This window comes from Salvelinus namaycush, unplaced genomic scaffold (assembly GCF_016432855.1).
Source record: "Salvelinus namaycush isolate Seneca unplaced genomic scaffold, SaNama_1.0 Scaffold973, whole genome shotgun sequence".
NCBI classification, from domain to species: Eukaryota; Metazoa; Chordata; class Actinopteri; order Salmoniformes; family Salmonidae; genus Salvelinus; species Salvelinus namaycush.
In genome coordinates, this window is record NW_024061723.1 from 31,782 (window position 1) to 57,613 (window position 25,832).

Below are 25,832 nucleotides of genomic sequence, written 5' to 3' on the forward strand. Positions count from 1 at the left end.
ATCAAATAAAAATACATAGTTCCCTTCGCGTTTGGCGTGTCTCTCCCAAGAGTAAGCTACACTCATGTTTTATCCGTCGCCAGTGGTTACTGTTACTGTAAACATCAACCTCCAAGGAGAGAAAATATGAGTTGTTTTGTTTAGCCTACCATTAAATTAACAAATTACTCATTCGTTTAAAAGGTCGTATACAATAGTAATGTATACTGAGAAATGTAGGCTAATGGCTATGGAGGGCTAGGCATACATTGTCTCTAGAAGCATATAGTCAAGAACTTTACTGCAAAGGAGTAGCGGTTGAATGAATCCTGTAGTATGGCGCCAAACAATGGCACTTTCGGCGGTAAAAGTTTCAGAAGTTTTTTCTGATATGAATTCTTCTAAGATGGCCAAATAAGGTAGGCTATCTGACATTGGCTATTAGCCAACAACGATAGTTTTTTCTAACATGCAGATGCAGTCAAAAATATTGATGTATCTATCTGTCATGCAGCCATGTAATGTCGTTCCCACTTCCCGCCGAGGTGACGTGTATCCCAAAATGAACCCTAATCGAGGAAGAACAGGTTTGCCTGAGAGGGAGAATAGGCCTAATGTGAAATACAATTCCTACAACTAATAGTATGGTATCATTATATACCTATAATTACCCCTCTCAGCTCACCTTCCCTGTCTCTCATATCTGAGGCAAAATGAATGAATGAGAGGGAGCCGTTACAGTAATTTTTGCAAAAAGAATAGCAAGGACCTGAAATGAGGCGATTCAGGGAATTACTCAATTACAAAAGTAGGTTGTTTGGTAAAGTTCTGTTTGCAAAAGAGGACATTGGTCTCTATTAGCTGATAATTAACCACCAATATCGATTTTACACAGAACTAGTATACACAGATAATTTGTTATCAAAATGAAATGCTCTGAAACAAAACACCTGAAACATTTGAATATTCTTTAATTTATTGCATAAACCTATTGATTGTTGCACTAAAACATGTCACTAAACACTTCTACCTCTGCCTTTGATTTCTAATAGGGGTTTTGAGATGTGGCTGTACATACAGAGTGACACAACATCATTGATTAGAATACAAATCCCTCATACAGTATAAAAATTAGTTATGGATGAAAGATTTCACCATCAGTTAGGCTGAAAGGAGCTGTAGCCTACTGTACATCATGACAGTACTATGTATGTGAATGGAATAAAAGCCAATTGACAAACAGAGCCTGACCTCTGCTCCATGTGCTTGTTAGGCCAATGATTGACTGATGAGTGAAATCTATCTATTTGTCTCACTGACATGGCTTAAACGACACAAAACGTATCCCACTGGTGAGTTTGTATGCACTGCTTGACAGTGCCGCATCATGGACCTGTACAAAGCAGTGTTGCTAGGCGTCCTTTTCTCTGCAGGTAAGATACAGCTGGCATCATTTTACACATTTTAAATTGAAGTGAACTGAAGGACTCCCACACAGTGTTTATACTTGCAAATTGAACATTTATTCACAAATGAGTTCTATCTGTACACGGAAGTTTTTTGCTAAGTTCCTGTGCTTATGAATTTACTTCAGGTGTGCTTAGTTCTTTAATCTAATAATTTTGTAAGATTATCTTCTGTCAAACCTTAAAACTGTATTCTTCTTCTTACTATGTAATTAATCTCGCAGATCGGCCTACTGTACAGTGTATTGTAACTCATTATTAGCCTTTATAAACTGGGGGGTTCGAGTCCTGAATACTGATTGGCTATACGGAGCGACTTACAGGAGCAATTAAGGTTAAGTGCCTTGCTCAAGTGCACATCGGCAGAGTTTTCACCTCGTCGGCTCAGGGATTCGAACCAGCAACTTTTCAGTTACTGGTCCAACCCTCTTAAACGCTAGGCTACCTGCCACCCTCATCATTTATACTGTATATCCTATGTGTACATATTCTACCACAACCAGTTTAATTACTATTCATAAACTGGGTGGTTCGACCCCTGAATGCTGATTGGCTGACAGCCGTGGTATATCAGACGTATACCACGGGTATGACAAAACATTTATTTGTACTGCTCTAATTACGTTGGTAACCAGTTCATAATAGCAGTAAGGCACCTCTGGGGTTTGTGGATTATGGCAAATATACCACGGCTAAGGGCTGTGTCCAGGCACTCCGCAATGCGTCGTGCATAAGAACAGCCCTTAGCTGTGGTATATTGGCCATATACCACAACCTCTCGTGCCTTATTGGTCTAGATTTACTGCTGTAGTATAAGTAGGCTACTGTGGAAGAATGAGTAAATACTTTTTGCACTGTATTTAAGAGTAATAGGAACAATGTTGTGTTAAAACACTGTTCATTACACAAACATTTCTATGTATTTCTCTTAGTTGTAAATGGTTTTGAAATAACTTGTTTTTTTGTCTGTGGTGTATGTCCACTCCACAAATGGCTAATCTGTCAATATACCTTCATGTTGCAACCTCCATTCTATAGTGGTCTTTAACAGCAGTTTAGCCCTGAAACCATTGAGTTTTAGCTTTGCATCACAGAGCTATTGTAAGCAAATTCAGTCTTACTCATTATTTCTTATCTGTTTGTCTATTTAGTCAGTGCGGGTGTCCTGGATGAATATGCAAAAACAGAGGGCGCCCGGATTATGTCTATATTGAAGAGGGAGTACTCAGTAGGCACGGTCCTAGAATGTGCCATCAAGTGTAACGCTGAAACAGCTTTCACTTGCAGGTAACTTAAGGCTTATGGCCATTACATGAACAGTGATAATGATTTACACATGAGTTACATAGTCAGATTTCATTCTGAATGTTTCTTGGCAGGTCCTTTATATACATTGAAAAGGATCAAGAATGTTTGACAATACCAGCAAACACCAAAACAGAGCATGTTCTGAGAAGAACCAGCACAGCTCTCTACGAAAAGAAAGGCAAGTCCTAAAGTTTTTTAAATTTTCTCGATAAGTAGCTAGGCCTGAAAGGGCTTCCTATCATCATTAATGCATAATGGATTACACATTTTCGAATCTAAATGTAGGACTGTGAGTTTCATGTGATTGTATTAGTCAACATTATTTTCGGTTAATATTTAGCTGACCTCTGTGGAGAGTCCAGTAAGAGGTTTGGACTGTGTCTGTAAGCAAACAGAAGAGGTGATGCAGATTATCTAAACAACCCAGTCCAATCAGTCCTTCAGTGGGAGGTACATACGGTATATCAAATACATACTGACCATATATGACAACGTCTCAGATAGTAAAGGCCTGATGATGCTTTTTGATTACCCAAGAGGGGTGTTTAGTGCATTGCTGAACTTGCCTAATAAAATCTCAAAGATTATTAACCAAGCCACCCACCTACTACTGTTGAGACATGCTATTCTATGTCTTTATAGTGTACTTGATGGAGTGTGTGAATGGAATCGGTATGGACTACAGAGGAACTAAGTCCAAAACAAAATCAGGGAAGACATGCCAGAGATGGGCATCAAAATACCCCCATAACCCCAAGTATGCTCACACACACCTACAATATTTCTCATATTCCTATAAAGTATTTTATTTACATATTATTGACTACAAGCAACTTGTGAGGTTAGATTTCTTTGCAGCAGAAGTAAATTCACAGAATCATTCCCACAGCATGACCCCTTCAACACACCCCAATGCCGACCTGGAGTCCAACTTCTGTAGAAACCCAGATGGCGACAGCAAAGGACCCTGGTGCTACACCAAAGACCCTGAGACCAGGTGGGAGACCTGCAACGTCCAGGACTGCAGCGGTACCCTTAATATCTTGTTATTTCCCCACTGCCAATAAGATGATCAAATAGCTGATGTCATGTTGGTATAAAAGTTAAAATCCCAAAAGCAGATTACACTCTTAGAAACAAAAGTGCTATCTAGAACCTAAAAGGGTTCTTTGGCTGTCCCCATAGGAGAACCCTTTGAAGAACCACTTTTTTTTGGTTCCAGGTAGATCCCTTTTAGGTTCCATGTAGAACCCTTTCCACAGAGGGTTATACATGGAACCCAAAAGAGTCCTACTAAGAAACAAAAAGGGCTCTGCTATAGAGACAATTCAGAGTATATATCTTTAAACAAATAGTTGACTCGCTTTTTTAGTCACTTTTCCTCATCATAACATCACTTTGTTAATACAGTAGGTGTAATTTGGAAGTGTTTTATTTCTAAAGTGCTGTTGTGTCAGTGAATTTGTGTCAGTGAATTTCTCCGTTATTATGGAGATGCTTTTCTATTTCTTGATTTCAAACATTTTCGTTTGTAGTAAAGAAGCCTAATGTTTTTAGGCTACTTTTTGAGACATAAATTGTGTATATGTGCCATTCAGAGGGTGAATTGGCAAGACTAAATATTTAAGTGCCTTTGAACAGGGTATGGTATTAGCTGCCAGGCGCACCGGTTTGTGTCAAGAACTGCAACGCTGCTGTGTTTTTCACGCTCAACAGTTTCCCATGTGTATCAAGAATGGTCCACCACCCAAAGGACATCCAGCCAACTTGGCACAACTGTGAGAAGTATTGGAGTCAATGTAACAGTATAACTTTACGTCGTCCCCTCGCCCCGACACGGGCGCGAACCAGGGACCCTCTGCACACATCAACAACGGTCGCCCACGAAGCATCGTTACCCATCGCTCCACAAAGGCCGCGGCCCTTGCAGAGCAAGGGGCAACCCTACTTAAAGTCTCAGAGCAAGTGACGTAACTGATTGAAATGCTACTAGCGCGTACCCGCTAACTAGCTAGCCATTTCACATCCGTTACACTCACCCCCCTTTCAACCTCCTCCTTTTCCGCAGCAACCAGTGATCCGGGTCAACAGCATCAATGTAACAGTATAACTTTAAACCGTCCCCTCGCCCCGACACGGGCGCGAACCAGGGACCCTCTGCACACATCAACAACGGTTGCCCACGAAGCATCGTTACCCATCGCTCCACAAAGGCCGCGGCCCTTGCAGAGCAAGGGGCAACCCTACTTAAAGTCTCAGAGCAAGTGACGTAACTGATTGAAATGCTACTAGCGCGTACCCGCTAACTAGCTAGCCATTTCACATCCGTTACATCAACATGGGCCAACATCCCTGTGGAATACTTGACACCTTGTAAAGTCCATGCCCAGACTCAGTATTAGGAAGGTGTTCCTAATGTTTGGTATACTCAGTGTATATTATTGTCATATGCAGCGAGTGTCCCAGCAGGATATTTACACACTATATTCTGGTCTTTCCATTTACTGTACTTTTATATAGACTGTACTTCCATGTTTGGTTTCATTGACTCTCCCCTTTAATTGCCCCTAATTGACCAATTTGTAGCTACAACTTCCGAGTCTGTTGGAGAAGATCAGCTTGAGCAAAATAAGGTGTAGAACGACTGATCTACAAATAGTATTCCCTTGCCAAATAATAGGTTTTGTGCGATCAAGATTCGCAAAGCTACGCCTTTCCTGGCTCAGGTGATACCCCGCCCGAACACACGATCACAACCAGACGTTGATTGATTGTTTGAAGACAGCTTGTGTCAATTACAGAATATTTCCTAGGATTTTCTACCTGCAGCAACACTTGCAGGATAATGCTGGAAATACTGGTAAAAGCACAGTGCCTCATTTATGGAGCAAAAAGCAGGACCCTCCCCATCACCCCCTGCTCTTTCACATAAAAATAATTCAAATATGAGTTCACTAACGCCCAGGGAGTTTTCCTCACTCTCCCATCTCTCTCCCTCTCCCGTAGCTTCTAAGCCTCCCACGGTGGTGGAGGAGCTCACCTGTAGCACAGGCGACGGCGTTGCCTACAGGGGAACTGTTGCCGTGACAACGTCTGGGAAAGCCTGTCAGGCCTGGGCAGCTCAGACGCCCCAAAAGCACAACAGAACTCCAGACAACTACCCATCCAAGTAAGATCAACCCACGAGATTGGGCAACTTGTTTTTACTTAAACAAGAGCAGAGCATTGCATTTGTCTGTGTTTTAATGTCTTGAAGATACAGACTGACTGTGACTTAACCAATATGAGTGGTTGTTTGTGTTCCTGTCAGCGGCCTGACCCTGAACTACTGCAGGAACCCAGACAATGAGAGGATGCCCTGGTGCTACACTACAGACCCAGAGACACGTTGGGAGTACTGCAAGGTGCCTAGCTGTGGAGACGTTCCTGGACCAGGTCACTTTACACTGTCGTGTGATGATGATGATGATGATGTGAATGCATTGGATTTATTTTGTAGTAAAGAAGCCTAATGTTTTAGGCTACTTTTTGAGACATGAATTGTGTATATGTGCCATTCAGAGGGTGAATTGGCAAGACTAAATATTTAAGTGCCTTTGAACAGGGTATGGTATTAGCTGCCAGGCACACCGGTTTGTGTCAGGAACTGCAACGCTGCTGTGTTTTTCACGCTCAACAGTTTCCCATGTGTATCAAGAATGGTCCACCACCCAAAGGACATCCAGCCAACTTGACACAACTGTGAGAAGTATTGGAGTCAACATGGGCCAACATCCCTGTGGAATACTTGACACCTTGTAAAGTCCATGCCCAGACTCAGTATTAGGAAGGTGTTCCTAATGTTTGGTATACTCAGTGTATATTATTGTCATATGCAGCGAGTGTCCCAGCAGGATATTTACACACTATATTCTGGTCTTTCCATTTACTGTACTTTTATATAGACTGTACTTCCATGTTTGGTTTCATTGACTCTCCCCTTTAATTGCCCCTAATTGACCAATTTGTAGCTACAACTTCCGAGTCTGTTGGAGAAGATCAGCTTGAGCAAAATAAGGTGTAGAACGACTGATCTACAAATAGTATTCCCTTGCCAAATAATAGGTTTTGTGCGATCAAGATTCGCAAAGCTACGCCTTTCCTGGCTCAGGTGATACCCCGCCCGAACACACGATCACAACCAGACGTTGATTGATTGTTTGAAGACAGCTTGTGTCAATTACAGAATATTTCCTAGGATTTTCTACCTGCAGCAACACTTGCAGGATAATGCTGGAAATACTGGTAAAAGCACAGTGCCTCATTTATGGAGCAAAAAGCAGGACCCTCCCCATGACCCCCTGCTCTTTCACATAAAAATAATTCAAATATGAGTTCACTAACGCCCAGGGAGTTTTCCTCACTCTCCCATCTCTCTCCCTCTCCCGTAGCTTCTGAAGCCTCCCACGGTGGTGGAGGAGCTCACCTGTAGCACAGGCGACGGCGTTGCCTACAGGGGAACTGTTGCCGTGACAACGTCTGGGAAAGCCTGTCAGGCCTGGGCAGCTCAGACGCCCCAAAAGCACAACAGAACTCCAGACAACTACCCATCCAAGTAAGATCAACCCACGAGATTGGGCAACTTGTTTTTACTCAAACAAGAGCAGAGCATTGCATTTGTCTGTGTTTTAATGTCTTGAAGATACAGACTGACTGTGACTTAACCAATATGAGTGGTTGTTTGTGTTCCTGTCAGCGGCCTGACCCTGAACTACTGCAGGAACCCAGACAATGAGAGGATGCCCTGGTGCTACACTACAGACCCAGAGACACGTTGGGAGTACTGCAAGGTGCCTAGCTGTGGAGACGTTCCTGGACCAGGTCACTTTACACTGTCGTGTGATGATGATGATGATGATGATGTGAATGCATTGGATTTATTTTGTAGTAAAGAAGCCTAATGTTTTAGGCTACTTTTTGAGACATGAATTGTGTATATGTGCCATTCAGAGGGTGAATTGGCAAGACTAAATATTTAAGTGCCTTTGAACAGGGTATGGTATTAGCTGCCAGGCGCACCGGTTTGTGTCAAGAACTGCAACGCTGCTGTGTTTTTCACGCTCAACAGTTTCCCATGTGTATCAAGAGTGGTCCACCACCCAAAGGACATCCAGCCAACTTGACACAACTGTGAGAAGTATTGGAGTCAACATGGGCCAACATCCCTGTGGAATACTTGACACCTTGTAAAGTCCATGCCCAGACTCAGTATTAGGAAGGTGTTCCTAATGTTTGGTATACTCAGTGTATATTATTGTCATATGCAGCGAGTGTCCCAGCAGGATATTTACACACTATATTCTGGTCTTTCCATTTACTGTACTTTTATATAGACTGTACTTCCATGTTTGGTTTCATTGACTCTCCTCCCCTTTAATTGCCCCTAATTGACCAATTTGTAGCTACAACTTCCGAGTCTGTTGGAGAAGATCAGCTTGAGCAAAATGAGGTGTAGAACGACTGATCTACAAATAGTATTCCCTTGCCAAATAATAGGTTTTGTGCGATCAAGATTCGCAAAGCTACGCCTTTCCTGGCTCAGGTGATACCCCGCCCGAACACACGATCACAACCAGACGTTGATTGATTGTTTGAAGACAGCTTGTGTCAATTACAGAATATTTCCTAGGATTTTCTACCTGCAGCAACACTTGCAGGATAATGCTGGAAATACTGGTAAAAGCACAGTGCCTCATTTATGGAGCAAAAAGCAGGACCCTCCCCATGACCCCCTGCTCTTTCACATAAAAATAATTCAAATATGAGTTCACTAACGCCCAGGGAGTTTTCCTCACTCTCCCATCTCTCTCCCTCTCCCGTAGCTTCTAAGCCTCCCACGGTGGTGGAGGAGCTCACCTGTAGCACAGGCGACGGCGTTGCCTACAGGGGAACTGTTGCCGTGACAACGTCTGGGAAAGCCTGTCAGGCCTGGGCAGCTCAGACGCCCCAAAAGCACAACAGAACTCCAGACAACTACCCATCCAAGTAAGATCAACCCACGAGATTGGGCAACTTGTTTTTACTTAAACAAGAGCAGAGCATTGCATTTGTCTGTGTTTTAATGTCTTGAAGATACAGACTGACTGTGACTTAACCAATATGAGTGGTTGTTTGTGTTCCTGTCAGCGGCCTGACCCTGAACTACTGCAGGAACCCAGACAATGAGAGGATGCCCTGGTGCTACACTACAGACCCAGAGACACGTTGGGAGTACTGCAAGGTGCCTAGCTGTGGAGACGTTCCTGGACCAGGTCACTTTACACTGTCGTGTGATGATGATGATGATGATGATGATGTGAATGCATTGGATTTATTTTGTAGTAAAGAAGCCTAATGTTTTAGGCTACTTTTTGAGACATGAATTGTGTATATGTGCCATTCAGAGGGTGAATTGGCAAGACTAAATATTTAAGTGCCTTTGAACAGGGTATGGTATTAGCTGCCAGGCGCACCGGTTTGTGTCAAGAACTGCAACGCTGCTGTGTTTTTCACGCTCAACAGTTTCCCATGTGTATCAAGAGTGGTCCACCACCCAAAGGACATCCAGCCAACTTGGCACAACTGTGAGAAGTATTGGAGTCAACATGGGCCAACATCCCTGTGGAATACTTGACACCTTGTAAAGTCCATGCCCAGACTCAGTATTAGGAAGGTGTTCCTAATGTTTGGTATACTCAGTGTATATTATTGTCATATGCAGCGAGTGTCCCAGCAGGATATTTACACACTATATTCTGGTCTTTCCATTTACTGTACTTTTATATAGACTGTACTTGCATGTTTGGTTTCATTGACTCTCCCCTTTAATTGCCCCTAATTGACCAATTTGTAGCTACAACTTCCGAGTCTGTTGGAGAAGATCAGCTTGAGCAAAATAAGGTGTAGAACGACTGATCTACAAATAGTATTCCCTTGCCAAATAATAGGTTTTGTGCGATCAAGATTCGCAAAGCTACGCCTTTCCTGGCTCAGGTGATACCCCGCCCGAACACACGATCACAACCAGACGTTGATTGATTGTTTGAAGACAGCTTGTGTCAATTACAGAATATTTCCTAGGATTTTCTACCTGCAGCAACACTTGCAGGATAATGCTGGAAATACTGGTAAAAGCACAGTGCCTCATTTATGGAGCAAAAAGCAGGACCCTCCCCATGACCCCCTGCTCTTTCACATAAAAATAATTCAAATATGAGTTCACTAACGCCCAGGGAGTTTTCCTCACTCTCCCATCTCTCTCCCTCTCCCGTAGCTTCTAAGCCTCCCACGGTGGTGGAGGAGCTCACCTGTAGCACAGGCGACGGCGTTGCCTACAGGGGAACTGTTGCCGTGACAACGTCTGGGAAAGCCTGTCAGGCCTGGGCAGCTCAGACGCCCCAAAAGCACAACAGAACTCCAGACAACTACCCATCCAAGTAAGATCAACCCACGAGATTGGGCAACTTGTTTTTACTCAAACAAGAGCAGAGCATTGCATTTGTCTGTGTTTTAATGTCTTGAAGATACAGACTGACTGTGACTTAACCAATATGAGTGGTTGTTTGTGTTCCTGTCAGCGGCCTGGACCTGAACTACTGCAGGAACCCAGACAATGAGAGGATGCCCTGGTGCTACACTACAGACCCAGAGACACGTTGGGAGTACTGCAAGGTGCCTAGCTGTGGAGACGTTCCTGGACCAGGTCACTTTACACTGTCGTGTGATGATGATGATGATGATGATGTGAATGCATTGGATTTATTTTGTAGTAAAGAAGCCTAATGTTTTAGGCTACTTTTTGAGACATGAATTGTGTATATGTGCCATTCAGAGGGTGAATTGGCAAGACTAAATATTTAAGTGCCTTTGAACAGGGTATGGTATTAGCTGCCAGGCACACCGGTTTGTGTCAAGAACTGCAACGCTGCTGTGTTTTTCACGCTCAACAGTTTCCCATGTGTATCAAGAATGGTCCACCACCCAAAGGACATCCAGCCAACTTGACACAACTGTGAGAAGTATTGGAGTCAACATGGGCCAACATCCCTGTGGAATACTTGACACCTTGTAAAGTCCATGCCCAGACTCAGTATTAGGAAGGTGTTCCTAATGTTTGGTATACTCAGTGTATATTATTGTCATATGCAGCGAGTGTCCCAGCAGGATATTTACACACTATATTCTGGTCTTTCCATTTACTGTACTTTTATATAGACTGTACTTCCATGTTTGGTTTCATTGACTCTCCTCCCCTTTAATTGCCCCTAATTGACCAATTTGTAGCTACAACTTCCGAGTCTGTTGGAGAAGATCAGCTTGAGCAAAATAAGGTGTAGAACGACTGATCTACAAATAGTATTCCCTTGCCAAATAATAGGTTTTGTGCGATCAAGATTCGCAAAGCTACGCCTTTCCTGGCTCAGGTGATACCCCGCCCGAACACACGATCACAACCAGACGTTGATTGATTGTTTGAAGACAGCTTGTGTCAATTACAGAATATTTCCTAGGATTTTCTACCTGCAGCAACACTTGCAGGATAATGCTGGAAATACTGGTAAAAGCACAGTGCCTCATTTATGGAGCAAAAAGCAGGACCCTCCCCATGACCCCCTGCTCTTTCACATAAAAATAATTCAAATATGAGTTCACTAACGCCCAGGGAGTTTTCCTCACTCTCCCATCTCTCTCCCTCTCCCGTAGCTTCTAAGCCTCCCACGGTGGTGGAGGAGCTCACCTGTAGCACAGGCGACGGCGTTGCCTACAGGGGAACTGTTGCCGTGACAACGTCTGGGAAAGCCTGTCAGGCCTGGGCAGCTCAGACGCCCCAAAAGCACAACAGAACTCCAGACAACTACCCATCCAAGTAAGATCAACCCACGAGATTGGGCAACTTGTTTTTACTCAAACAAGAGCAGAGCATTGCATTTGTCTGTGTTTTAATGTCTTGAAGATACAGACTGACTGTGACTTAACCAATATGAGTGGTTGTTTGTGTTCCTGTCAGCGGCCTGGACCTGAACTACTGCAGGAACCCAGACAATGAGAGGATGCCCTGGTGCTACACTACAGACCCAGAGACACGTTGGGAGTACTGCAAGGTGCCTAGCTGTGGAGACGTTCCTGGACCAGGTCACTTTACACTGTCGTGTGATGATGATGATGATGATGATGTGAATGCATTGGATTTATTTTGTAGTAAAGAAGCCTAATGTTTTAGGCTACTTTTTGAGACATGAATTGTGTATATGTGCCATTCAGAGGGTGAATTGGCAAGACTAAATATTTAAGTGCCTTTGAACAGGGTATGGTATTAGCTGCCAGGCGCACCGGTTTGTGTCAAGAACTGCAACGCTGCTGTGTTTTTCACGCTCAACAGTTTCCCATGTGTATCAAGAATGGTCCACCACCCAAAGGACATCCAGCCAACTTGACACAACTGTGAGAAGTATTGGAGTCAACATGGGCCAACATCCCTGTGGAATACTTGACACCTTGTAAAGTCCATGCCCAGACTCAGTATTAGGAAGGTGTTCCTAATGTTTGGTATACTCAGTGTATATTATTGTCATATGCAGCGAGTGTCCCAGCAGGATATTTACACACTATATTCTGGTCTTTCCATTTACTGTACTTTTATATAGACTGTACTTCCATGTTTGGTTTCATTGACTCTCCTCCCTTTAATTGCCCCTAATTGACCAATTTGTAGCTACAACTTCCGAGTCTGTTGGAGAAGATCAGCTTGAGCAAAATAAGGTGTAGAACGACTGATCTACAAATAGTATTCCCTTGCCAAATAATAGGTTTTGTGCGATCAAGATTCGCAAAGCTACGCCTTTCCTGGCTCAGGTGATACCCCGCCCGAACACACGATCACAACCAGACGTTGATTGATTGTTTGAAGACAGCTTGTGTCAATTACAGAATATTTCCTAGGATTTTCTACCTGCAGCAACACTTGCAGGATAATGCTGGAAATACTGGTAAAAGCACAGTGCCTCATTTATGGAGCAAAAAGCAGGACCCTCCCCATGACCCCCTGCTCTTTCACATAAAAATAATTCAAATATGAGTTCACTAACGCCCAGGGAGTTTTCCTCACTCTCCCATCTCTCTCCCTCTCCCGTAGCTTCTAAGCCTCCCACGGTGGTGGAGGAGCTCACCTGTAGCACAGGCGACGGCGTTGCCTACAGGGGAACTGTTGCCGTGACAACGTCTGGGAAAGCCTGTCAGGCCTGGGCAGCTCAGACGCCCCAAAAGCACAACAGAACTCCAGACAACTACCCATCCAAGTAAGATCAACCCACGAGATTGGGCAACTTGTTTTTACTCAAACAAGAGCAGAGCATTGCATTTGTCTGTGTTTTAATGTCTTGAAGATACAGACTGACTGTGACTTAACCAATATGAGTGGTTGTTTGTGTTCCTGTCAGAGGCCTGGACCTGAACTACTGCAGGAACCCAGACAATGAGAGGATGCCCTGGTGCTACACTACAGACCCAGAGACACGTTGGGAGTACTGCAAGGTGCCTAGCTGTGGAGACGTTCCTGGACCAGGTCACTTTACACTGTCGTGTGATGATGATGATGATGATGATGTGAATGCATTGGATTTATTTTGTAGTAAAGAAGCCTAATGTTTTAGGCTACTTTTTGAGACATGAATTGTGTATATGTGCCATTCAGAGGGTGAATTGGCAAGACTAAATATTTAAGTGCCTTTGAACAGGGTATGGTATTAGCTGCCAGGCACACCGGTTTGTGTCAAGAACTGCAACGCTGCTGTGTTTTTCACGCTCAACAGTTTCCCATGTGTATCAAGAATGGTCCACCACCCAAAGGACATCCAGCCAACTTGACACAACTGTGAGAAGTATTGGAGTCAACATGGGCCAACATCCCTGTGGAATACTTGACACCTTGTAAAGTCCATGCCCAGACTCAGTATTAGGAAGGTGTTCCTAATGTTTGGTATACTCAGTGTATATTATTGTCATATGCAGCGAGTGTCCCAGCAGGATATTTACACACTATATTCTGGTCTTTCCATTTACTGTACTTTTATATAGACTGTACTTCCATGTTTGGTTTCATTGACTCTCCTCCCCTTTAATTGCCCCTAATTGATCAATTTGTAGCTACAACTTCCGAGTCTGTTGGAGAAGATCAGCTTGAGCAAAATAAGGTGTAGAACGACTGATCTACAAATAGTATTCCCTTGCCAAATAATAGGTTTTGTGCGATCAAGATTCGCAAAGCTACGCCTTTCCTGGCTCAGGTGATACCCCGCCCGAACACACGATCACAACCAGACGTTGATTGATTGTTTGAAGACAGCTTGTGTCAATTACAGAATATTTCCTAGGATTTTCTACCTGCAGCAACACTTGCAGGATAATGCTGGAAATACTGGTAAAAGCACAGTGCCTCATTTATGGAGCAAAAAGCAGGACCCTCCCCATGACCCCCTGCTCTTTCACATAAAAATAATTCAAATATGAGTTCACTAACGCCCAGGGAGTTTTCCTCACTCTCCCATCTCTCTCCCTCTCCCGTAGCTTCTAAGCCTCCCACGGTGGTGGAGGAGCTCACCTGTAGCACAGGCGACGGCGTTGCCTACAGGGGAACTGTTGCCGTGACAACGTCTGGGAAAGCCTGTCAGGCCTGGGCAGCTCAGACGCCCCAAAAGCACAACAGAACTCCAGACAACTACCCATCCAAGTAAGATCAACCCACGAGATTGGGCAACTTGTTTTTACTCAAACAAGAGCAGAGCATTGCATTTGTCTGTGTTTTAATGTCTTGAAGATACAGACTGACTGTGACTTAACCAATATGAGTGGTTGTTTGTGTTCCTGTCAGCGGCCTGGACCTGAACTACTGCAGGAACCCAGACAATGAGAGGATGCCCTGGTGCTACACTACAGACCCAGAGACACGTTGGGAGTACTGCAAGGTGCCTAGCTGTGGAGACGTTCCTGGACCAGGTCACTTTACACTGTCGTGTGATGATGATGATGATGATGATGATGTGAATGCATTGGATTTATTTTGTAGTAAAGAAGCCTAATGTTTTAGGCTACTTTTTGAGACATGAATTGTGTATATGTGCCATTCAGAGGGTGAATTGGCAAGACTAAATATTTAAGTGCCTTTGAACAGGGTATGGTATTAGCTGCCAGGCACACCGGTTTGTGTCAAGAACTGCAACGCTGCTGTGTTTTTCACGCTCAACAGTTTCCCATGTGTATCAAGAATGGTCCACCACCCAAAGGACATCCAGCCAACTTGACACAACTGTGAGAAGTATTGGAGTCAACATGGGCCAACATCCCTGTGGAATACTTGACACCTTGTAAAGTCCATGCCCAGACTCAGTATTAGGAAGGTGTTCCTAATGTTTGGTATACTCAGTGTATATTATTGTCATATGCAGCGAGTGTCCCAGCAGGATATTTACACACTATATTCTGGTCTTTCCATTTACTGTACTTTTATATAGACTGTACTTCCATGTTTGGTTTCATTGACTCTCCTCCCCTTTAATTGCCCCTAATTGATCAATTTGTAGCTACAACTTCCGAGTCTGTTGGAGAAGATCAGCTTGAGCAAAATAAGGTGTAGAACGACTGATCTACAAATAGTATTCCCTTGCCAAATAATAGGTTTTGTGCGATCAAGATTCGCAAAGCTACGCCTTTCCTGGCTCAGGTGATACCCCGCCCGAACACACGATCACAACCAGACGTTGATTGATTGTTTGAAGACAGCTTGTGTCAATTACAGAATATTTCCTAGGATTTTCTACCTGCAGCAACACTTGCAGGATAATGCTGAAAATACTGGTAAAAGCACAGTGCCTCATTTATGGAGCAAAAAGCAGGACCCTCCCCATGACCCCCTGCTCTTTCACATAAAAATAATTCAAATATGAGTTCACTAACGCCCAGGGAGTTTTCCTCACTCTCCCATCTCTCTCCCTCTCCCGTAGCTTCTAAGCCTCCCACGGTGGTGGAGGAGCTCACCTGTAGCACAGGCGACGGCGTTGCCTACAGGGGAACTGTTGCCGTGACAATGTCTGGGAAAGCCTGTCAGGCCTGGGCAGCTCAGACGCCCCAAAAGCACAACAGAACTCCAGACAACTACCCATCCAAGTAAGATCAACCCACGAGATTGGGCAACTTGTTTTTACTCAAACAAGAGCAGAGCATTGCATTTGTCTGTGTTTTAATGTCTTGAAGATACAGACTGACTGTGACTTAACCAATATGAGTGGTTGTTTGTGTTCCTGTCAGAGGCCTGGACCTGAACTACTGCAGGAACCCAGACAATGAGAGGATGCCCTGGTGCTACACTACAGACCCAGAGACACGTTGGGAGTACTGCAAGGTGCCTAGCTGTGGAGACGTTCCTGGACCAGGTCACTTTACACTGTCGTGTGATGATGATGATGATGATGATGTGAATGCATTGGATTTATTTTGTAGTAAAGAAGCCTAATGTTTTAGGCTACTTTTTGAGACATGAATTGTGTATATGTGCCATTCAGAGGGTGAATTGGCAAGACTAAATATTTAAGTGCCTTTGAACAGGGTATGGTATTAGCTGCCAGGCACACCGGTTTGTGTCAAGAACTGCAACGCTGCTGTGTTTTTCACGCTCAACAGTTTCCCATGTGTATCAAGAATGGTCCACCACCCAAAGGACATCCAGCCAACTTGACACAACTGTGAGAAGTATTGGAGTCAACATGGGCCAACATCCCTGTGGAATACTTGACACCTTGTAAAGTCCATGCCCAGACTCAGTATTAGGAAGGTGTTCCTAATGTTTGGTATACTCAGTGTATATTATTGTCATATGCAGCGAGTGTCCCAGCAGGATATTTACACACTATATTCTGGTCTTTCCATTTACTGTACTTTTATATAGACTGTACTTCCATGTTTGGTTTCATTGACTCTCCTCCCCTTTAATTGCCCCTAATTGATCAATTTGTAGCTACAACTTCCGAGTCTGTTGGAGAAGATCAGCTTGAGCAAAATAAGGTGTAGAACGACTGATCTACAAATAGTATTCCCTTGCCAAATAATAGGTTTTGTGCGATCAAGATTCGCAAAGCTACGCCTTTCCTGGCTCAGGTGATACCCCGCCCGAACACACGATCACAACCAGACGTTGATTGATTGTTTGAAGACAGCTTGTGTCAATTACAGAATATTTCCTAGGATTTTCTACCTGCAGCAACACTTGCAGGATAATGCTGGAAATACTGGTAAAAGCACAGTGCCTCATTTATGGAGCAAAAAGCAGGACCCTCCCCATGACCCCCTGCTCTTTCACATAAAAATAATTCAAATATGAGTTCACTAACGCCCAGGGAGTTTTCCTCACTCTCCCATCTCTCTCCCTCTCCCGTAGCTTCTAAGCCTCCCACGGTGGTGGAGGAGCTCACCTGTAGCACAGGCGACGGCGTTGCCTACAGGGGAACTGTTGCCGTGACAACATCTGGGAAAGCCTGTCAGGCCTGGGCAGCTCAGACGCCCCAAAAGCACAACAGAACTCCAGACAACTACCCATCCAAGTAAGATCAACCCACGAGATTGGGCAACTTGTTTTTACTCAAACAAGAGCAGAGCATTGCATTTGTCTGTGTTTTAATGTCTTGAAGATACAGACTGACTGTGACTTAACCAATATGAGTGGTTGTTTGTGTTCCTGTCAGAGGCCTGGACCTGAACTACTGCAGGAACCCAGACAATGAGAGGATGCCCTGGTGCTACACTACAGACCCAGAGACACGTTGGGAGTACTGCAAGGTGCCTAGCTGTGGAGACGTTCCTGGACCAGGTCACTTTACACTGTCGTGTGATGATGATGATGATGATGATGTGAATGCATTGGATTTATTTTGTAGTAAAGAAGCCTAATGTTTTAGGCTACTTTTTGAGACATGAATTGTGTATATGTGCCATTCAGAGGGTGAATTGGCAAGACTAAATATTTAAGTGCCTTTGAACAGGGTATGGTATTAGCTGCCAGGCACACCGGTTTGTGTCAAGAACTGCAACGCTGCTGTGTTTTTCACGCTCAACAGTTTCCCATGTGTATCAAGAATGGTCCACCACCCAAAGGACATCCAGCCAACTTGACACAACTGTGAGAAGTATTGGAGTCAACATGGGCCAACATCCCTGTGGAATACTTGACACCTTGTAAAGTCCATGCCCAGACTCAGTATTAGGAAGGTGTTCCTAATGTTTGGTATACTCAGTGTATATTATTGTCATATGCAGCGAGTGTCCCAGCAGGATATTTACACACTATATTCTGGTCTTTCCATTTACTGTACTTTTATATAGACTGTACTTCCATGTTTGGTTTCATTGACTCTCCTCCCCTTTAATTGCCCCTAATTGATCAATTTGTAGCTACAACTTCCGAGTCTGTTGGAGAAGATCAGCTTGAGCAAAATAAGGTGTAGAACGACTGATCTACAAATAGTATTCCCTTGCCAAATAATAGGTTTTGTGCGATCAAGATTCGCAAAGCTACGCCTTTCCTGGCTCAGGTGATACCCCGCCCGAACACACGATCACAACCAGACGTTGATTGATTGTTTGAAGACAGCTTGTGTCAATTACAGAATATTTCCTAGGATTTTCTACCTGCAGCAACACTTGCAGGATAATGCTGGAAATACTGGTAAAAGCACAGTGCCTCATTTATGGAGCAAAAGCAGGACCCTCCCCATGACCCCCTGCTCTTTCACATAAAAATAATTCAAATATGAGTTCACTAACGCCCAGGGAGTTTTCCTCACTCTCCCATCTCTCTCCCTCTCCCGTAGCTTCTGAGCCTCCCACGGTGGTGGAGGAGCTCACCTGTAGCACAGGCGACGGCGTTGCCTACAGGGGAACTGTTGCCGTGACAACGTCTGGGAAAGCCTGTCAGGCCTGGGCAGCTCAGACGCCCCAAAAGCACAACAGAACTCCAGACAACTACCCATCCAAGTAAGATCAACCCACGAGATTGGGCAACTTGTTTTTACTCAAACAAGAGCAGAGCATTGCATTTGTCTGTGTTTTAATGTCTTGAAGATACAGACTGACTGTGACTTAACCAATATGAGTGGTTGTTTGGGTTCCTGTCAGCGGCCTGGACCTGAACTACTGCAGGAACCCAGACAATGAGAGGATGCCCTGGTGCTACACTACAGACCCAGAGACACGTTGGGAGTACTGCAAGGTGCCTAGCTGTGGAGACGTTCCTGGACCAGGTCACTTTACACTGTCGTGTGATGATGATGATGATGATGATGATGATGATGATGTGAATGCATTGGATTTATTTTGTAGTAAAGAAGCTGTCACGAACCGGCTCATAGCCCGTAACAAAAGGGAGACCACATGGAGATAAGGAATAACAAACTATATTTATTAACTAAGGTAAAGTAAATACAATTAACAATGGTGTGTGTGTAGTCAGTAGTCAGTAGTCAGTAGTGTAGGAGTGTTTGCGTGTATACATGTGATAAGTAGGGGTGTTGAAGGGTGCCAACACAAACAACCAAATAACCACAACCAGGCCACAACCAAAATCTGTCTGTGTCTGAATGGAGAGAATCTCCTCCATGAATGGGGAAGTGGGGCCCAGACACAGGGCCCAGGTGTTTCCCATGTACCTGACGACCCTCCCAACTCCGCCCACCGGCATCCTAATAAGGAAACAAGAACAAAGAGAGAATACGGCAGACAGAGTGGGAGGGTCGTCACATCCCCCCCCCATAAAACCGGGGACCAACAAGGACCCCGGAACAACATACCAGCCTTGCCCCAGCCAACCTCCTCCCCAGACCTCAGCAACCGTCGCACAGGAAGCAACATTTAAGAGGAAAGAAGAAAAGACCATGAGGGAACAGACAGGACAGAGAGAACATGACAATACGAAACAATGGTCAGTCACGTAACCATTTAGGAACAGGGCGCACGAGAGAGCGCATCAGCAATCACGTTTTCAGTCCCCCGGATGTGCCGCACATCGAGATGGAATGATTGTAAAAATAAGCACCATCTCATTATCCTCTGGTTCGGACACATCATGGACCTCAAAAAAGTGAGAGGGTTATGGTCGGTGCGACCACAATAGGTACTACCCCCGACCCGACATACACTTCGAAGTGTTGTAGCGTCCAGATGAGTGCTAGCGCTTCTTTTTCAATAACCGAATAGTTCAACTGATAATCGTTAAACTTTTTGGAAAAGAAACTAACAGGCCTCTCAACCCCAGACACATCTGCTTGCAGCAAAACTGCACCTGCTCCCACCTGACTAGCATCCACCTGCAAGGTAAATGACAAATCCACACGAGGAGCAGCCAGCACCGGAGTTGAGGTAAGCAACCTCTTTGCATCTTCAAAAGCGTGTTGACAACGAGTAGACCAAACGTAAACAGCCTTAGCTTTCAGCATATCTGTCAAGAAACGCATCAGTTCCTTTTTAGTAGTTGGTGGTGGAAAAGCATCAATAGCTACCACTTTAGCCCGAACAGGCCGCACCTCACCCTGCCCAACCACCTTTCCAAGGTATGTAACGGTCGCCTGAGCAAACTCACATTTAGCCAGATTGATCGTGAGGCGACCCGCAGCCAGACGTTCGAACAAGGCTTGAATACGGGACAGATGTTCTTCCCAAGTATCTGCATATATCACTACATCATCCAAATAAACAGCGCACCCGGTCAAACCGGCGACAACCCTGTTCATAAGTCGCTGAAAAGTGGCAGGTGCATTACGCAGACCGAAACTCATAACCGAATACGAGTACAGTCCAAAGGGTGTAATAAAGGCAGAGATTTCACGTGCCCTAGTCGTCAGTGGCACCTGCCAATAGCCTTTTAACAGGTCAAATTTGCTCACAAACCTAGCTGCTCCGACTTGATCAACGCAGTCCTCCATCCGAGGAAGAGGAAATGAATCTGGCTTTGTGACACTGTTTACCTTACGGTAGTCCGTACAAAATCGGTTTGTTCCATCCGGTTTACTGACCAAGATACAGGGAGAAGCCCAACTGGAGAAAGAAGGCTCTGCTATCTTACTCTCTAGCATGTATCTGACCTCAGCATCCAGACAACGCAGTTTCTCTAAAGAAACTCTATAGAACCGCTGACGAATGGGGTCAGCATCTCCAACGTCAATATCATGTTCTATTAAGTTTGTACGTGTAGGTGTATCAGAAAATAGACCTGGAAATCTCCGAATCAGACCAACCATCTCTTTCCTCCCATCAACAGGTAGGTGAGTGAGAAGACTGAAAAATTCAGAGACAATGGATATTTTAGACAATCTACCCTGCAATATACAATCGTCAGGACCAGGCACATCTTCCTCCTCATGCACAGATCTAGCATGACAAGAACCAAAGAAAACAACGGTATCAGCCAAAAGAACAGGTTTACCGTCCTCTGTAGACTCCCACTGTTCAGTCTCAGAGGAACGTGCATAATAGGGTTTTAACAAATTTACATGGCACAGCTGGTGTGCTTTTCTCCGTTCTGGAGTGGCAACTAGGTAATTTTGCTCAGTGTACTGGCGCACCACTGTATATGGACCTTGAAACTTGGCTTGAAAAGGAGAACCCACAATTGGCAGCAGAGCAAGAACCTGGTCACCCGCACTAAACTGACGAGGCTCAGTTCGGCGATCAAATATACCCTTCATCCTCTCCTGTGAAGATAATAAATTCTCTTTAGCCATTTCACCAGCGGCGTACAGGCGTCGCCGGAAATCACACACATACGATAACAGGGACTGAAGAGGCTCGGGAGACTTCCAGTCATCCTGGAGAACACCCTATGTCCAAACACAAGGTCATTTGGACTGAAACCCATGCTCTCCTGTGAAACCTCCCTAGCGGCTAACAGTAACCAAGGCAACCCTTCCTCCCAATCATTATCCATCTCAGTACAATAAGCTCTCAACAAAGACTTAAGTGTTTGATGGAAACGTTCCAGTGCTCCTTGACTTTGTGCGTGATAGGCGCTAGACAAATTGTGTTTAATATGGAGCTGTTGAAGAACCTGACCAAACAGATTAGAGGTGAAATTAGATCCTTGATCACTCTGAATGACCTTAGGGATTCCAAACATTGAGAGAAACTGAGTCAAAGCTTTTAACACAGACTTAGTCGTGATAGATCGGAGAGGATAGGCAGCAGGAAACCTAGTGGTCTGACACATCACAGTGAACAGGTAACTACTACCCTTTTTAGAACGAGGCAGAGGACCCACACAGTCAATAATCAGATACTCAAAAGGTTGGCTGAGTACAGGAATAGGAAACAATGGTACCGGCTTAATAGCTTTATTAGGTTTACCAGTTAATTGACAGGTGTGACAAGTTTTGATAAAATCAGACACATCCCTCTTTAATATATTCATCCTACATTGTCAATGTTCAGGGGAGCAATTGATTATATTATATACTGATATCGTTTTCTGTTGACGTTCAGATTGCAAGGTGGGCAATGGGGGGACATACAGGGGTCCTGCTTCTATGACCATGTTGGGTGTCACATGTCAGAGGTGGAGCTCCCAAAGCCCCCATCAGCATGCCAGTTTCAACCCTGAATCCCACCCTGACAAAGGCCTGGAGTCCAACGTAAGTCCATGGCATTTTCTTGCTAGATGTACTGTATTTAAAGGCCCTTTTTGACCATTTTAATTGAAAACAATCACAGTAAGGTACTTAATTGTTACCCAGAAATTATTTGATATTGAGATAAGAACAGCTGCATTGGGCCTTTAAATAATGTCAAACAATACTGTGGAAGTACTGCATATGATAGAGGAGACATTTAGGAAGATGTACTTCAATTAATTCAGCGTCTTTTTTCACTGTTAGAATTGCAGAAACCCTGACAATGACGTGAATGGACCATGGTGCTACACCACAGACAGAAGCAAAAAATGGGACTACTGCCAAATCCCAGAATGCGGTATGTGGCCTACATTGAGATACAGTTTCTGTTAATCATTATACATATGGCTGTGCTGAAACAAACGTGTTACATCCAGATCAATTTGGTTACTGTCTACATGGTAGAATGCACAAATAAAACTCTCTTTTTGCTCTTCAGCTGGCTTGAAATGTGGGCAGCCGGTTACAAAACCCAAGAGGTGTTTTGGTCGCAAATCAAATCAAATCAAATTGTATCGCATCGTTGGAGGCTGTGTGTCCAAACCCCACTCATGGCCCTGGCAGATCAGCCTGAGGACCAAGTATGGAGGATAGCATCCCATTCCCTTTCATGAATTGTATTAATGCATTGATATTTCCATCCAGACAGATAAAACAATATATCTCTTGGAGAACTAACTTCTTCACTCTTCTGTCTGTCCTCCTAAAGCACTGGTGTTCATTTCTGTGGGGGAACTCTGATCGCCCCTCAATGGGTCCTCACCGCTGCCCACTGCCTGGAGAGGTGAGAGAACAGCCCGTATTAACTCAGTTGTCTTGAGGTTTATTACTCAATAAATGTATACCAACAAGAAGAGCAGCTGTACATATACTGTGTAGTAGGGGCTGAGTGATAGCCTCTTACACAACAGAAGAAGAGCATTACTTTTTAGTAATGTTTACTGTGAGGCCCTTATTATGGATTAAATAAAAGTTTGTCTTTCTATGTTTGTGCGTATCAGATCAAAGAGGCCATCTGCCTACAAGGTGTTCATGGGAACCCACACAGAGAGAGGAAATGAAGCGACCAAGCAGGAGCGTAATCTGGAGAAACTGATCCTGGGACCTGACAGGACAGACATTGCACTGCTGAAGCTAGAAACGTGAGGCCAGAAAAACTCTATCAAATGTATCACATTTGTCTTGCTGTTTGGAAGTCAGAGGCTGTAAAAACACTTGTGTGATTGGTTGCAGCCCTGCACTCATAAATGACAAGGTTTTACCAGCATGCTTACCCGAGAAGGATTACGTGGTACCACCTGGAACAGAGTGCTATGTGACAGGATGGGGAGAGACACAAGGTTCAAGAGTCATGCATGTTTTTTTACCCTTGTGATTTCTCATAACATTAGACAGAATTAAGTAATTCTTCTGTTCAGGACTCCATTACTTTGTTGTTGCAAATGTAGCAATTATTTTCTATATTTTCTGACATGAAACATTGATCTTTGTGTTTGTAGGAACTGGTGGAGATGGGATCCTCAAGGAGACGGGCTTCCCTGTTATAGAAAATAAAGTGTGTAATCGTCCTGCCTACCTGAACAACAGAGTCAAGGACCATGAGATGTGTGCTGGGAACATTGAAGGGGGAACAGACAGCTGTCAGGTATACATGCTCAGCAACAACTAGTAGTCATTCAATATCAGTGAGGACTGTGTGGTTGGTTGTAAACTGCAGTTTCCACAGTGATTTTAAACGTAACTGTTTTAGAGTGATGATGATAATGGTGGTGATTATGTTTTTGACCTCTTCCAGGGTGACAGTGGTGGCCCTCTGGTGTGTCATGCCCAGAACAGCTTTGTCCTCCAGGGAGTGACATCCTGGGGTCTGGGCTGTGCCAACGCCTTGAAGCCAGGGGTGTACGCCAGAGTATCAAAGTTTACGGATTGGATTAACAGTCAGATGAAGATTCATTCTTAACACCCTACTCTCCATAATCTGAGGAAATGTGTAATTTGAGCCACAAATCTAGTTTTGTTAAGAATTGAAAGTACAAATTAAATACTTGTGGTAAGTGATTTTGTCAGAAATTGCAAGGATCATTATTTTTGTTAAGAAAACAAAATAATTCAATTGTTAAGCAATGCAAATATGTTCTAGCCTGGAAGACAGCAATGGTGTTCGGCCACATGTTAAAAAAATTAAATAAAACAGCTGACATTGTGTGCAATTGGGATCTTGAATGGGAAACATCTTTATTAAGTTATGTCAGGTCAGTCAAAAATAAAAGTATATAACTTTAACAAAACTGGGGTATATTAACATTTGGGATAACTTGAAACAGTTGCAATTTAAGAATGAGAAAAGTTTCTCTCAAAACACATACTTTAATGAGGAGATTGTCCGGTATGTATAGTGATACATATATTTAAATACCAATATCGCAACAACAAAACAATAGGATTCACATCATGTTTTTGGAAACAACAAATGCAACAAACATATTGTGGGATATAGGCTATGCTACATAGATTCATAAATACGGTATAGGAGGAAGACCAATCAGATGATTGTGGATTCTGTGTTGGTTGTCATGTTAGTGGGCAAGAGATTTGTCAGCTGTTGACTCTTCAGGTGTTTTTTTTTGTTTCTGATCACCAATGGAATATGTAAATTCATTAATATTCCCCATATAACTTTCTACAATGCAACTTAGTTTAGTTTGAACAATGTTGAAATACTCTCACCTGTTTGGGAACTCAATGTCATCAATGGTCTCAGGAAGTGGAACACCTCTGGCCTCCAGCTATGAACGCTATCGCCCCTATGTGGTACGTACAACACAACATATGAACACATTGAGTTTCACCCAGCAATCGACTCAGGTGTATAAGCATCTTATAACAGGTTAATTCGTGTTTTAATCATGTACCGAAGATGATGAGTGGCAGCTCCAGCCAGATGGCAGCCAGTCTGTAGAGAAGGAACAGGGCCACGATGCCTCCGATGTCACACAGTGGAGCACACTGACACAACACAACGAGGTTCCTGAAGAAAGAAACAATTGTAGTATTTCCAAGCAATTTCCATACATTTTGTCCTATCTTAGTTATTAGTTCTCCATTTTGAGATGCTACCTCTTCGTTTTGTATGTCCCCCTGGTTACACTTACCTGACAGCGGTGTGGTATAATTCACTGTTCACAAACATCACCATCTCAAAAGCCATGGTGATGCCCAACCGGCCTATGCGGGCCACAAATGTCTTGACCCATGACCCAGAAGTAACCTGTTAGAGAGCGAATTCTTGGGCTACAATACCTCTTTTGCCAATTGGACTGGACCCTTTATTGCCGACACGGAGCCCCGCCGATCCATCACG

At 44.0% G+C, this 25,832-nt stretch overlaps 1 protein-coding gene across 1 annotated transcript; it reads left to right on the plus strand.

Annotated features, from left to right (window-relative positions):
- Positions 1-1,301: 1,301 nt before the first annotated feature.
- Positions 1,302-24,687, plus strand: LOC120043602 (plasminogen-like). The gene is made up of 33 exons (XM_038988165.1): positions 1,302-1,412; positions 2,597-2,732; positions 2,825-2,931; positions 3,396-3,510; positions 3,643-3,782; positions 5,760-5,922; positions 6,064-6,259; positions 7,184-7,347; positions 7,489-7,613; positions 8,615-8,777; positions 8,919-9,043; positions 10,045-10,207; positions 10,349-10,473; positions 11,475-11,637; positions 11,779-11,903; positions 12,904-13,066; positions 13,208-13,332; positions 14,334-14,496; positions 14,638-14,762; positions 15,767-15,929; positions 16,071-16,195; positions 17,197-17,359; positions 17,501-17,625; positions 18,626-18,788; positions 18,930-19,054; positions 22,284-22,432; positions 22,676-22,769; positions 22,911-23,052; positions 23,181-23,255; positions 23,473-23,613; positions 23,705-23,811; positions 23,971-24,116; positions 24,267-24,687. The coding sequence occupies exons 1-33, from the start codon at positions 1,367-1,369 to the stop codon at positions 24,429-24,431; spliced, it is 4,515 nt and encodes a 1,504-aa protein (XP_038844093.1). The 5' UTR covers positions 1,302-1,366; the 3' UTR covers positions 24,432-24,687.
- Positions 24,688-25,832: the final 1,145 nt, after the last annotated feature.